This window comes from Pseudophryne corroboree, chromosome 2, assembly GCF_028390025.1.
Source record: "Pseudophryne corroboree isolate aPseCor3 chromosome 2, aPseCor3.hap2, whole genome shotgun sequence".
In the NCBI taxonomy this organism is placed as follows: Eukaryota; Metazoa; Chordata; class Amphibia; order Anura; family Myobatrachidae; genus Pseudophryne; species Pseudophryne corroboree.
In genome coordinates, this window is record NC_086445.1 from 424,127,477 (window position 1) to 424,140,348 (window position 12,872).

The 12,872-nt window shown below is 42.5% G+C and overlaps 1 protein-coding gene across 6 annotated transcripts in view; it reads right to left on the reverse strand.

Moving 5' to 3' along the window:
- GPM6B (glycoprotein M6B) overlaps positions 1–12,872 on the reverse strand; it is a 236,112-nt gene that overhangs the window by 14,778 nt on the left and 208,462 nt on the right. For all 6 annotated transcript variants that reach the window (XM_063953529.1, XM_063953532.1, XM_063953528.1 and 3 more), the window contains 4 exons: positions 7,788–7,974; positions 6,434–6,590; positions 5,679–5,850; positions 5,160–5,233 (listed from right to left, as the gene is read on the reverse strand). In XM_063953529.1, coding sequence (XP_063809599.1) covers positions 5,160–5,233; positions 5,679–5,850; positions 6,434–6,590; positions 7,788–7,974 — 590 coding nt within the window. The remainder of the gene's footprint in view (positions 1–5,159; positions 5,234–5,678; positions 5,851–6,433; positions 6,591–7,787; positions 7,975–12,872) is intronic.

Genomic DNA, 12,872 nt, shown 5'->3' on the forward strand with positions numbered 1-12,872 from the left:
CTCTTCCCTTGTCTCTGTGCAGAAAGGAAGCGCCTTTGACCCGCTTGCTTTTCTGAAGCCGAAAGGACTGTACCTTATAATACGGTGCTTTCTTAGGCTGTGAGGAAACTTGAGGTAAATTTTTCCTTCCCAGCTGTTGCTGTGGATACGAGGTCCCAGAGACCATCCCCAAACAATTCCTCACCCTTATAAGGCAGAATCTTCATGTGCCTTCTAAAGTCAGCATCGCCTGTCCACTGCCGGGTCCCTAATACCCTCCTGGCAGAATGGGCATTGCATTAATTCTGGATGCCAGTCGGCAAATATCCCTCTGTGCATCCCTCATATATAAGACGACGTCTTTAATATGCTCTATGGTTAGCAAATAGTATCCCTGTCCTGACAGGGTAATAGACCACACTGCAGCAGCACTATCCATGCTGAGGCAATTGCAGGTCTCAGTATAGTACCTGAGTGTGTATATACAGACTTCAGGATAGCCCCTGCTTTTTATCAGCAGGCTCCTTCAAAGTGGCCGTATCCTAAGACGGCAGTGCCACCTTTTCTGACAAACGTGTGAGCGCCTTATCCACCCTAGGGGATATCTCCCAACGTGACCTATCCTCTGGCGGGAAAGGGTACGCCATCAGTAACTTTTTAGAAATTACCAGTTTCTTATCGGGGGAACCCACGCTTCTTCACACACTTCATTCACTCATCTGATGGGGGAACAAAACACTGGCTGCTTTTTCTCCCCAAACATAAAACCCCTTTTTTGTGGTACCTGGGTTAATGTCAGAAATGTGTAACACATTTATTTTTATTGCCGAGATCATGCAACGGATGTTCCTAGTGGATTGTGTATATGTCTCAACCTCGTCGACACTGGAGTCCGACTCCGTGTCGACATCTGTGTCTGCCATCTGAGGTAGCGGGCGTTTTTGAGCCCCTGATGGCCTTTGAGACGCCTGGGCAGGCGCGGGCTGAGAAGCCGGCTGTCCCACAGCTGTTACGTCATCCAGCCTTTTATGTAAGGAGTTGACACTGTCGGTTAATACCTTTCACCTATCCATCCACTCTGGTGTCGGCCCCACAGGGGGCGACATCACATTTATCGGCCCCTGCTCCGCCTCCACATAAGCCTCCTCATCAACCATGTCGACACAGCCGTACCGACACACCGCACACACACAGGGAATGCTCTGACTGAGGACAGGACCCCACAAAGTCCTTTGGGGAGACAGAGAGAGAGTATGCCAGCACACACCAGAGCGCTATATAATGCAGGGATTCACACTACCCACAGTGATTTTTCCCTTATAGCTGCTATAATACACAGATTTGTGCCTACATTTAGTGCCCCCCTCTCTTTTTAACCCTTTGAGCCTGAAAACTACAGGTGAGAGCCTGGGGAGCTGTCTTCCAGCTGCACTGTGAAGAGAAAATGGCGCCAGTGTGCTAAGGGAGATAGCCCCGCCCCTTTTTCGGCAGACTTTCTCCCGCTTTTTATGGATCCTGGCAGGGGTATTTTACACATTAGCCTCTAGGACTATATATTGTGTTATTTTGCCAGACAAGGTGTTAATATTGCTGCTCAGGGCGCCCCCCCCAGCGCCCTGCACCCATCAGTGACCGGAGTGTGAGGTGTGCATGAGGAGCAATGGCGCACAGCTGCAGTGCTGTGCGCTACCTTGTTGAAGACCGAAGTCTTCTGCCGCCGATTTCCAGGACCATCTTCATGCTTCTGGCTCTGTAAGGGGGACGGCGGCGCGGCTCCGGGACCGAACGATCGAGGTCGGGTCCTGTGTTCGATCCCTCTGGAGCTAATGGTGTCCAGTAGCCTAAGAAGCCCAAACTATCTCCAGTCAGGTAGGTTCGCTTCTTCTCCCCTTAGTCCCTCGTAGCAATGAGTCTGTTGCCAGCAGATCTCACTGAAAATAAAAAACCTAAAATATACTTTCTTTTCTAGGAGCTCAGGAGAGCCCCTAGTGTGCATCCAGCTCAGCCGGGCACAAGATTCTAACTGAGGCTTGGAGGAGGGTCATAGAGGGAGGAGCCAGTGCACACCAGGTAGTCCTAAAGCTTTCTTTAGTTGTGCCCAGTCTCCTGCGGAGCCGCTATTCCCCATGGTCCTTACGGAGTTCCCAGCATCCACTAGGACGTCAGAGAAACATGCGTTGACCATTTGTGTGTCAACCACTGTCATGTTGACCTTTTGCGCCTGACGTCCTTATGCATGTTGACTATACAGTGTCAACCTATACACTGTTGATCTATTATCCAGATACCAAATATTTCTCCCTGGAAATGCAGATCTTGTGCTACCAAACCATGCATCCACATGCGCAGTCTGGATGTTCTTACATGCAGAGAGACATTTACATTAGACATAGGAAAAGAAGTGTCTGTAATGCATAGGAACGTTATCATCAGCTGGAAACACAATAAATCAGCAATGCGCAGTGATGTAATAAGTTATAAGAAAAACACAAAACTAAAAAAAAAAAAAAAAAAAAGGGTTATGTACGGACTATACAGGGATGACTATCAAATAACAAAAGAAAGGAACAGTGCTAAGAATAGTCTACCGTCTCAAGAAATGATTAATCATTTTATAATATTAAGAAAAAAATATAAAAAATTATATCTGAAGTTGAGTCAGATATTAATAATTGCACTTTTTCTTTTAAGTAAAAAGCTGCCTCATATCTGATATGTGGGGAGATTCTGCCTTCTGTATTTTGTGGAAGCATTCTGGGAGAGGTAGATGGTCATTAGTACAGGGCTGGGTGATGATTACAATTAGGCTCATCCCTACATCACTAAACGGCAGATGGAGTAATGGATAAAACAGAGATGCTTTCTATTGTTCTAAGTGAATGAGCAATGGCGACATTTTTTAAAAATATAGCCTAAAATAGACACCATACGTGAAGTATATGGTCATTTATATCACCCTTGAATATAACTAGTCACCAAAAAAATACACCCTTGAGCCATAACGTTAAAACAACTGACCAGTAGAGTGAATTAAATGGATTATCTTGTTACAATGGCACGTCATGGGGTGGGATATATTAGGCAGTCAGTGAACAGTCAGTTCTTGGGTTGATGGGTTGGAAACAGGAAAATGGTTAAGTGTCAGGATCTGTACGATTTCCCTCAGAAGAGCTACTGTAGCACAAACTGCTGGAAGTGTTAATGCTGGCTATGATAGAAAGGTGTCAGAACACACAGTGTATTGCAGCTTGCTGTGTATGTGGCTGCGTAACTACAGACCGGTTATAGTGCCCATGCTGATCCCTGTCCACCACTGAAAGCACCTACAAAAGGGCAAGTGAGCGTCAGAACTGGACCATAGAGCAATGGAAAAAGGTGGCCTGATCTGATGATGCTCATTTTCTTTTACATCATATGGACGGCCGGGTCGGTGACCCACATTTACCTAGGGGGAAGAAGTGGCACAGGATGCACTATGAGAAGAAGGCAAGCTGGCGGAGGCAGTGTGCTGCTCTGGACAATGTCCTGCTGGAAATCCTTGGGCCCTGCCGTTCATGTGGATGTTACTTTGACATGTACCACCTACAGTACCTAAACATTCTTGCAGACTACATACACCTTTTCATGTCAACGGTATTCCCTGACTGCAGTGGCCACTTTCAGAAGGATAATGCGACTGCCACAATGCAAAAATTGTTCAGGAATGATTTGGGGAACATGACAAAAAGTTCAAGGTATCCAAAGTCCACAAAGTCTCAATTTGAGCATCTGTGGTATATTGTGGAAAAGCTAGTCCAAGCCAGGTAGGCCCTACCTCATAACTACATCGACCGGTCAAAGCTGTTTTGGCAGCACAAAGGGGGAACTACACAATATTAGGCAACCGGTTTTAATATTATAGCTGATTGGTGTATTTACTCCCACCACTTTTATGCTGCATTAACTGTAGTACAAAACAGTCAGCACTGTAACGTATATTTCAGGTTGTTTTACACCTTACTACGATACACGTGCATGCAGGCACACTCTAATTTTGCCAGGACGGCACAAACTTGGGGGGGGGGGGGGTTCCAGTTGATTAGAAATCCACTGAAGCTTGGGATTTTCTCTTGTCAAAATAGAAAACTAGCTCTGCACATGTTCTGTACTCAGAGGGGACCGATGTGTGATCACAACAGTATCAAGGTTGATTGTAGCATTACTCTTCAGTGGTAACAATGAGGATCGTGGGAAACGGGGTAGGGTGATACTAAAGGGATGATTAATGGCTACAGATATAAAGGGATTATGCTACAAGGGCGATGAAGTGTGCAGGAAACAAGAGAAACAGAAGAAAGGTTTGCCTCTGAAATGTACTACATCAGAAAAAATAAGGTACATATGGAGAGAGGGCTCTTCATATAATAAGGGTGGAGGCTGGGCTATTCGTTAAATGGTGAAGGTTTGTGTTTATCATTTAATTTTAACTAGGGAAAAATTAGAATAAGCCATCTGCTTTCACGTCCCCTGGGTGGTGATAGACATCCCCCCAGGAGGTGCACACCCTAATGAAATGGGCTACACCCACCTGTACATCAAAGCACACCCTTCTGATAACCTAGTCTCAAGGCCGCACTCCCAACCCCCTGCCTCATGCTTTGGCCATCTATGCCTTGCCTACTTCCTGCCTTCAGGCCACCTCCTCCTTGCTCGCACCTCATGTCACCTGTCTGTCTCTCCCCTCCACCTAGATTGTGAGCTCCTTGGAGCAGGGCCCTGTTCTCACAAACCTCTTCTCTCGCAGTTTAATTACAGCTCTCTCCTACTCAGTGACGGTCTATACCCACATCTCCTCTCATTACTGTTTATCACTTCCAACCGCTGCCCGTCCTAGTATTACGCGGATTACTCCGTTGCTTCCTTACATCTCAGCTGTATTGTGTAGTGAGAATTGTGGTGCTAATTGTTACCTGTGCTTTGTTTTAGTTTTTCAGTTATTGTAATATTAAGTTCTGTATACCCTGTATTGTTCTAACGTCTGCCGTATGTGTGGCGCTGCAAAACACTTGTGACGCCTTGTAAATAAGATGTAATAATAATATGCATTATAAAGTGTGTCACTGGTTAAACTATTGCTTCAAAACTGTAACGAAGGAAGTCACGTAACAGGCAGAATCATACTTTATTATCAGTCTAACTACCTCATTGGTACTGCAGATGTTTTCCAAAGCTGTCCCACAAGCTTTGCCGGGCAGAGCATTCCATGGAATAATACCTGTATAGATAGAAACACAATCATTCAAATTTCCTACAAACAACTCAGCATACAGTCTTCTCCACCCACTGGCCATCTGTGTTCCTTCACATGCACCCACACAGATTATTCACCCTCTCTACAAACTGGCAGAATTATATTTTAAGAACTGCACTGAATATGGCAACCACAAAATCTACACACACAATATGTAACTACAGTACATTACTGGTAGGGGGGATTAGAGTGATTAGGAATTAGGCCACTTTGTTGTTGGACAACCTTCTATTGATAATCACAGGTCATTACTAAGTATGAGCCTTGTTTGGAGATATCTGCACAAGATAAACTTTTTTAGTAGCCCATTATATGTTTTTAAAGATTATTCTTTTTCATGTCTTATGCAGTGTAAGACTTTCATGGGAAAACCAACATAGAAGAGAGAAAGAAATGAAAGTTTATATACCATATTGCCGAATGTCTACACAGATCTGATCCGATTCAGTCGTCAAGTTTACAGGCACCCCTTTGATAACTTCACAAGATGCCCACATGTTGTAAAACATGAAAACAGGAACGGCAGAGAAACCAAACACTCCTAGCCAGGCCACGCCAAGGATGTAGGTAAGAAACACAAACTAACAAGAAAGAAGGGCAATAAACACATTAATAGGTGAAAACTTTAAACATTTAACATTTTCATTTTATAACATCCAAAATACAAGATTATATCATAGTATACTAATACATGGACCAGTCATCTACAGAGTCACTTTAGCCGTCACCACCACACTGCCTCCTCCCAGTATTCTAACAATGCGCCTCCCCCAGCTGCATTGTGTGCGCAAGTAGTACCTAATGTGAACAGTGTGTGCAGTGGAAGCATGTCATAAACGTTAGGTGTGATGTGCACATATGCACCACAGCCATATGTAGGTCATCATCCAAACATCATTACCTCATTTTTTACCAGGATCAGATTTTGTAATAAAGTAGATTATTAATCTAAAAAAGCAAAACAAACTATCTGAAGCAGAACTTTTACAACACAGTAGTGCTTTGCATTTTAGCCCTTTCAGAGCTAAGGGTGAGTGGGACTCATCCTCAGCATATATGAATAGTAGATAATGTGCACAGGACCACAAAATGGCCTGTCCCTTTTGACTGCCTTTACGAAGTTCATTAACTTTCAACATAAGGCATGGTTATCCAAACTCTTACCATTCCACTGATGCATCGTCCACATGCCGTGGTTTTAAATTCACTGTGCAATTCCTTTACTGCGCTGGTAGTATAGAAACCCTCTGCCAACAGAATGATTCCATACAGGAAGAAGAAAGATGCAATTCCATAGATAACATACTGCATTAACTGGATTCTGCAAAACAACAACAGCTCTCATTAAGCTGTATACTATATGTATACAATCAGTTCACCAAAAGACCTACATTAGTGCTGCTTTTTCTAAAAGCCAATGCATACACTAGCAACATATGGGGCTGTAGCTGTAGGCAATATATATGAAGTTATTCTTTTTACTAAGTCTGTTAGTGGATGAGGAAATTTACTACACACTGTATTTCCTAATTTTCTAAAGGTCACAGAGTGTTGAGAAACTTTGCATGTTGCGTGAAAACACTTCAGTCCAAAAGAGGTCTCTGACTTTCTGTCTATAGGCAGTAATAATTTCCTCATGCTGGCATCAGTGAAGCTGCCTTTGACCATAATGTGCAAGCTTGGAACAGATTATAGTTTTTATGGTTACACGGTGTTATCTTATATTGGGCCTGATTCAGAGATGTATGCAATGCAGATATTTAGAGTTAAGCGATTATCATCTGAACATGCATGGTCACAGTCGCACTGCGCAAGCACCAAGGGAGCTTAGCGATGTCACTCGTAGTGAGGATTTACTTGCAAAGTGACTGACCGTTATGGAACATTTGGAGAAGGAAAAGGGGATTGTGGCGTAAAAAAATGCAGATCCGACAACCGTTTTTGGGGCGTGTCTCAGCCTAAAACTGCGATCCAGTACACAGAAAACATGTCGCCATTGTCTCAATTCCCGTGGCCATACTGCACCACTATAGGGTTACTCTGAGTGGATTATAGAAGCATTTACAATGACCGCTGTGTGTTTGTGCAGTAGCGGGGATCTGCGATGCTGCGCCGAAGGGGGTCTCACTGCATTAGCATATTTTCTCACATCCGCTGTGTATGGGATCGCATCTGCAAATGCATTAGGTACAGCTCTGAATTAGGCATCTCCTTATTCACTGCGTAAGTATCCACAAGCATATGAAGCACTTATCTGCTCGTTAATGTTTAATCTGCAAAATTTACAATGAAAACCCTATTTAACATGCACTGCATCACTTTATATAGGTTATGCTGTAGACAGACATGTGTCCTCTGTTAGAATCTAAGCAGAAAATGTATGACTGCTCAGCTACACAATATATTGTCATCTATGAACATAACTGCATTTTATTTTGTAGCAGATGAGTGGGCAATCCATGTAAAAGGTTCAGGCTCTGCGTAAGTGGCAGTTTAGCTCAGTGGTGTCTGTACTTACACCTCAGTCAGGATGACATGGTCACTAGGAGTGGAGGAGAAGTGCTGTTCAAGGATGGTTAGTGTTCCAGTGAGGGCCACGTGACCACAACCACAGAAGAGGGCTACTCCAGAGAAGCACAGGATGGTGGCCACCAGTGAGGCATATGGAACTCCTCCCAAGCACTTAATGCAGCATTCAAAGCAACCTGTACACAAAGAGAGAACACACCCTGGTGAGTGGAAGCTCTGACTACATCACACATACAGCAGCCATTGTCTCAAGCTGTGTTGCAGCTGCAAGCTGTCTTCCTCTTAAGAATCTAGGTCATTTCTACACAGAAACAAAAGACACAATGTTGTGAACAGAAAGAAACTAACTACACAAAGTCCCCAGCCAGACAGCACCATCTTCATGGGCAGATACACCCAACACGTGGGCTTCCAATCAGCTCAGGGGAAATGTTTACATTGTCTTTTTGTGTTTTATCTAAACACTTCAAGGTGCTTTCAATTCCCACCACATAAATCTAGCAAATAAGTGGGCTGAGGTTTCAGCAGGACATACAGACGGATTATTCAGCACATAATTCCTTGTTATACAAGAGGTGATGGCAGACACAGCAAATGTAGTGGGAGAATAATGTGTGCAGCCTGACATTAATACCATGCATCATACACCCAGGGGATGAGCCTCAACACTCAGTCTCCAGGGATAGGCACATCTGACACTGCCAGGCACACTGCCCTCTTCTGTATGGTAAAGAAAGGCATCCAGACCATTTACATGTACTGTATGATACACATTGGATGCATCAGACTTCCAACTATTTAATTACCCTTTAAAAGAACATTCATCATTTTACAGCCTCCCATGATACCCCTAAGGGTTAGGAAAGGAGTATGTTAGGACATTACCATAGTGAATACATATACAACACAATGGACACTCTGTTCCAATGGTGCGAGAAGACTAAAAGACAACTACAGTAGCTTCAAATTAAAAATCACTAAAATACCACTAAACTATATTGCTCCTACTAATATTTCAATTGCAATTTCACTTTAAATGCAGTATTAGGTGGGCAATTTATTTTATCCGCCATTTTATATGCAGATGGGATATGTTTATATCACCAAAAGTGGTAGAGTTACAGGGAAAATCTTCCAGCAAATTTAGCAAGGACATCTTGCTCAGACACGGGTTCAAATAAGAGCCCATCCCCACAAATCACTCTATTGTGCTATCACTCTGTTTCCGCGCTTGGATCCAGCACATATACGCGGTTGACGGATGAGTCATTGCAGCCAGACGGAGAAGATTCTGGAGCTTCGTAAATCCAACAGCATACCAGATCCTAAAGAAACCTATATGGGCTGCTTCTGCATTGATCCCTCCTTGTCAAATCCTTGTGATCCTTAATATGTGTGGGTAACTCCTGAAAACGGGTGTTTTCAGTGGATTTACTGTAAATATTCTTTCAGAAAAATGCCTCATTAGTCTGTCCCTAGTTTTCAATCAAGTGGAAACAGAACAACCTTTAGGACAGGGGTGAATGAGAGGGAAGTAGGGTTATAACAGGAGTGGGTAAATAGAGGCAAGTGGAATGGCAGAGTTACATATAAGATGAGTGGACATGTGATACGGAGAGACTGAATTGCCAACACACATCAGAATGAATCAAAAAGTTCACACATCCATCTTGCTCTCTTATTTTTTTTTTAAGTTGACATTTTTATATAGGGGTACACATATTTATATATTACCACCTAAAGGGAATGTTATATACAGTTTTTGTTCTATAAATGGATGAATAATTAGGAATTCAAATCCCAAGCCTTCCAATGTAATTGGAGTGTGACATTTACATAGCGGCAACTGACCGTTGATCAGATAATTTAGCATGTTTTGGGATACATCACCCCCTCACCAAACCACCTGTTTGTCTCTTCTGTCTATATTTTAGTTCAGAACAGGGCACTGGGTGTTTTGCTTCACCTGGAGCCACCCATATACAGAGGATTGAGAATATAGGGTTTACTGGTAGATTCTTTGCTATGCGCATTTCCACTAAAGTGGCCATACTGAATGCTCCACAAACTCCAGACAACTGGTGCATATGGGAGGCACCATGTAGCAGCACCACTTATTTGCACAGGTATCATAAGGGCGGCAGTAGTGATCATTAGCGTGGTGGAAGGTTCTTAGGAAACATGATCAGGATTTGACTATCCTATCGAGTGATCCAACGGATATAAAATACTGCTCCTCTGTAATGATGTAAACCCAACCCCCTACATAACCCTCAAGATATGGCCTTGTTAGTAGAGTGGAAGTTACTAAAACAGAAGTTATGATTTCCTGCTGAAGCAGCAACCTTGGTGGACTCACCTTAAAGCCATAATTAGAGTTGGACAGATTTGTAATGTTAAGAACGTATTACTCTTGGCTTTTTTTTGCATGTTTAAATTGTGTGTTTTAGAAGAAATAAGGACTCATACTACCGGGAAATAAAAGGATGTGAGATCTCATCTCAATTCTTTGATCCCTATAGTTTTCAGTCCCTTCTAATATCCTTATACAGTACATCTCAGAACGGGTGGAGCATCCCACATAACGGCACTTTGCTGAATGCACCGTAACTAACTCTAACCTTTGTGTTTGGGACTAAACCAATAACAGCTGAGAATTTCTGGAACTTGTCTTGTTTGTTTCCTGTTTAGTAAGAGGAGAGTAAAGGATCACCACGCTATTATAAAATTACTGGAGGAACAAGTTGTTTCTGGTTATAAACCAAGATGTAGAACAAACACTAATGTGCCATTCCCAACATAAGTACAGACTTCCAAACATGAATCGCATTATCCTAGATCATAAGCTGAATAAATGTACAGTCTTAAGGCCCATATACACTAGAAGATTTTTTCCATAGATATGAGCGATAACGACAGTTGTGAATGGTCAAATCATTCTAGTGTGTACACAGCAAACGATGACCGATGCATGCACCCACCCGTGGTTGTTGGAAGCAGGTTGTCAGTCTTCCATGCATGCAGCTCAATCCCCTCAATCCCAGCAGAGTAGTTTGTTCGTCGTTCAGATCGTTTGTAACAAAGCTCAGTGTGTACTCTAAATCTCGTTTGTCAGGGAGTTCGAGGGAAATCGCTCATCTTCCACATTGTTCATCTTTTAAGTCTTCTAGTTGCACGGGCCTTCACATTTAGCAAAAATGCACAAACAAATGGCTACAAGATATGATTGGTCTTCATGGCGGCTCAATGTCTCAGTGATTAGCACTGCTGCCTCACAGCACCTAGGTCATGTGTTCCATTTCATCCACAGGAATTGTACATTCTCCCCATGTGTGTGTGGGTTTCCTCTAACAATCCAAAGACATACTGGTAAGATACTGGCTTCTAAAATAATTAATCCTAGTGTGTTCGTGTCATAGGGAAAATAGATTGCAAGCTCCACTAGAGCAGGGACTGATGTCACTACATATTATCTGTCATACGCTATGTATATGCTATAAAATGACTTCAGAAATAAGAAGCACTGCTGTTTACATTTAACACGGAAATCCGCAACAGCAGCTATCCCAGTAACATGTACATGCCTTTGGTCTTCCTACAATTAACATTTTTACACACCCATTTACTAGACAGTCCTATTAAACTCCAAGATAAGGCTAAACAGCTGAACAGTGTCTTCCCATGCATGGAAGAGACGGGTCATGTAAATATCAGTCAGCTAAAGCAAATATTTTACCATGGGAAGTAATGGTTAGCCAATGGCAGCAGGGGAGGCCCCACAGTTGTTATAGATTAAGTCTTCTTACATTGTATGAGAGGGAAAACTGTCTAAACAATCACTTAACATTTCAGAGCAGTCAAATACATTGCATGTGTCGGGTGAGAGTCGTGACTTCACTTGCTGGTGGGAATTATGATTGGGAACAAGTAACATGTTTCTCCAGCATTACCCAGCTGTCCTGACAAATCTGTATGTAAAATGGTCACAGTAAAGTACAAGTGACAAATATAAAAAATGTGAAACATCACTTGAAAGAGCTATTTACAAATGATCATTGTATCCAATACATATATATATATATATATATATCAAATTGAATAAGGTCACTCATGTTTGTGCACTACTTCCTATAAATGACACACACCAATGCTACCGCCATCTGAGATAGAGCATTTAATAGTATGAGCTATATGCATGTACCAAAATAAAGCCTGCAAAATGGACTACTGCTCATTCCTAACCGCCGGGATCCCGAGCGTCGGTCACATGACTGGATCTCATTCCTAGGCACCACGTACTGCTCCTATGTAAATGGGTAGCAGAAAAACCACAGAGGGCAGGAACATTCCTGAGCACAGGCAATGTAGAAAACAAACCTCATCTTATACATGGAAGGACCCAGATGCCCAGATCTACATGAATTGCAGGATATTTTCATCATTCATGTCTCTGAAATAAATGTGAAAATGTAGCATCGGGTGTGTTAGCTATTGGGTCCAAGCTCTGAAAAGCTAAACTTTTTTGAACTTCGTAAATTGGCCACTTTTGCAGGCCCCACATACAGATAGTGCATTACTTATTAGGAAAATTAAAAGCGCAATGGAATATGCTGATGATACATAAGTAAATGGTAATAAGAACACCTTTTTTTTTCTTCTAAGCATTAGCTAGAGAATAAATGTGAAACATACAAATGGAATGTCATATCTGCAAACAGAAACAGCTAGGATGAATAAACACAATTGGGGGACAGAGCAACATGCAGGAATTCATGTTATGCAGAATATACACAGGCACGAAACTCATACAGAACACATGGTCATGCAGGATTGATGGGCTTTAAATCATCATTGTTTTTCTACACATCTTACTTTGATATGTTTTCACTGAGGCAGGGGTGTCAAAGGAACATATTTCCCTCAGCAATGTTGGATCACCTCGAATCATTTCCTATTGCTACTGAAGGGCCGGTATGTAAGTTAGACAGTAAAAAGGGTGCCATAGAATGCAGACACAGTTAGGTTGAACACAGGGTGCCAGTCTAATCAACAGCATGTTCACCACCATATAAAA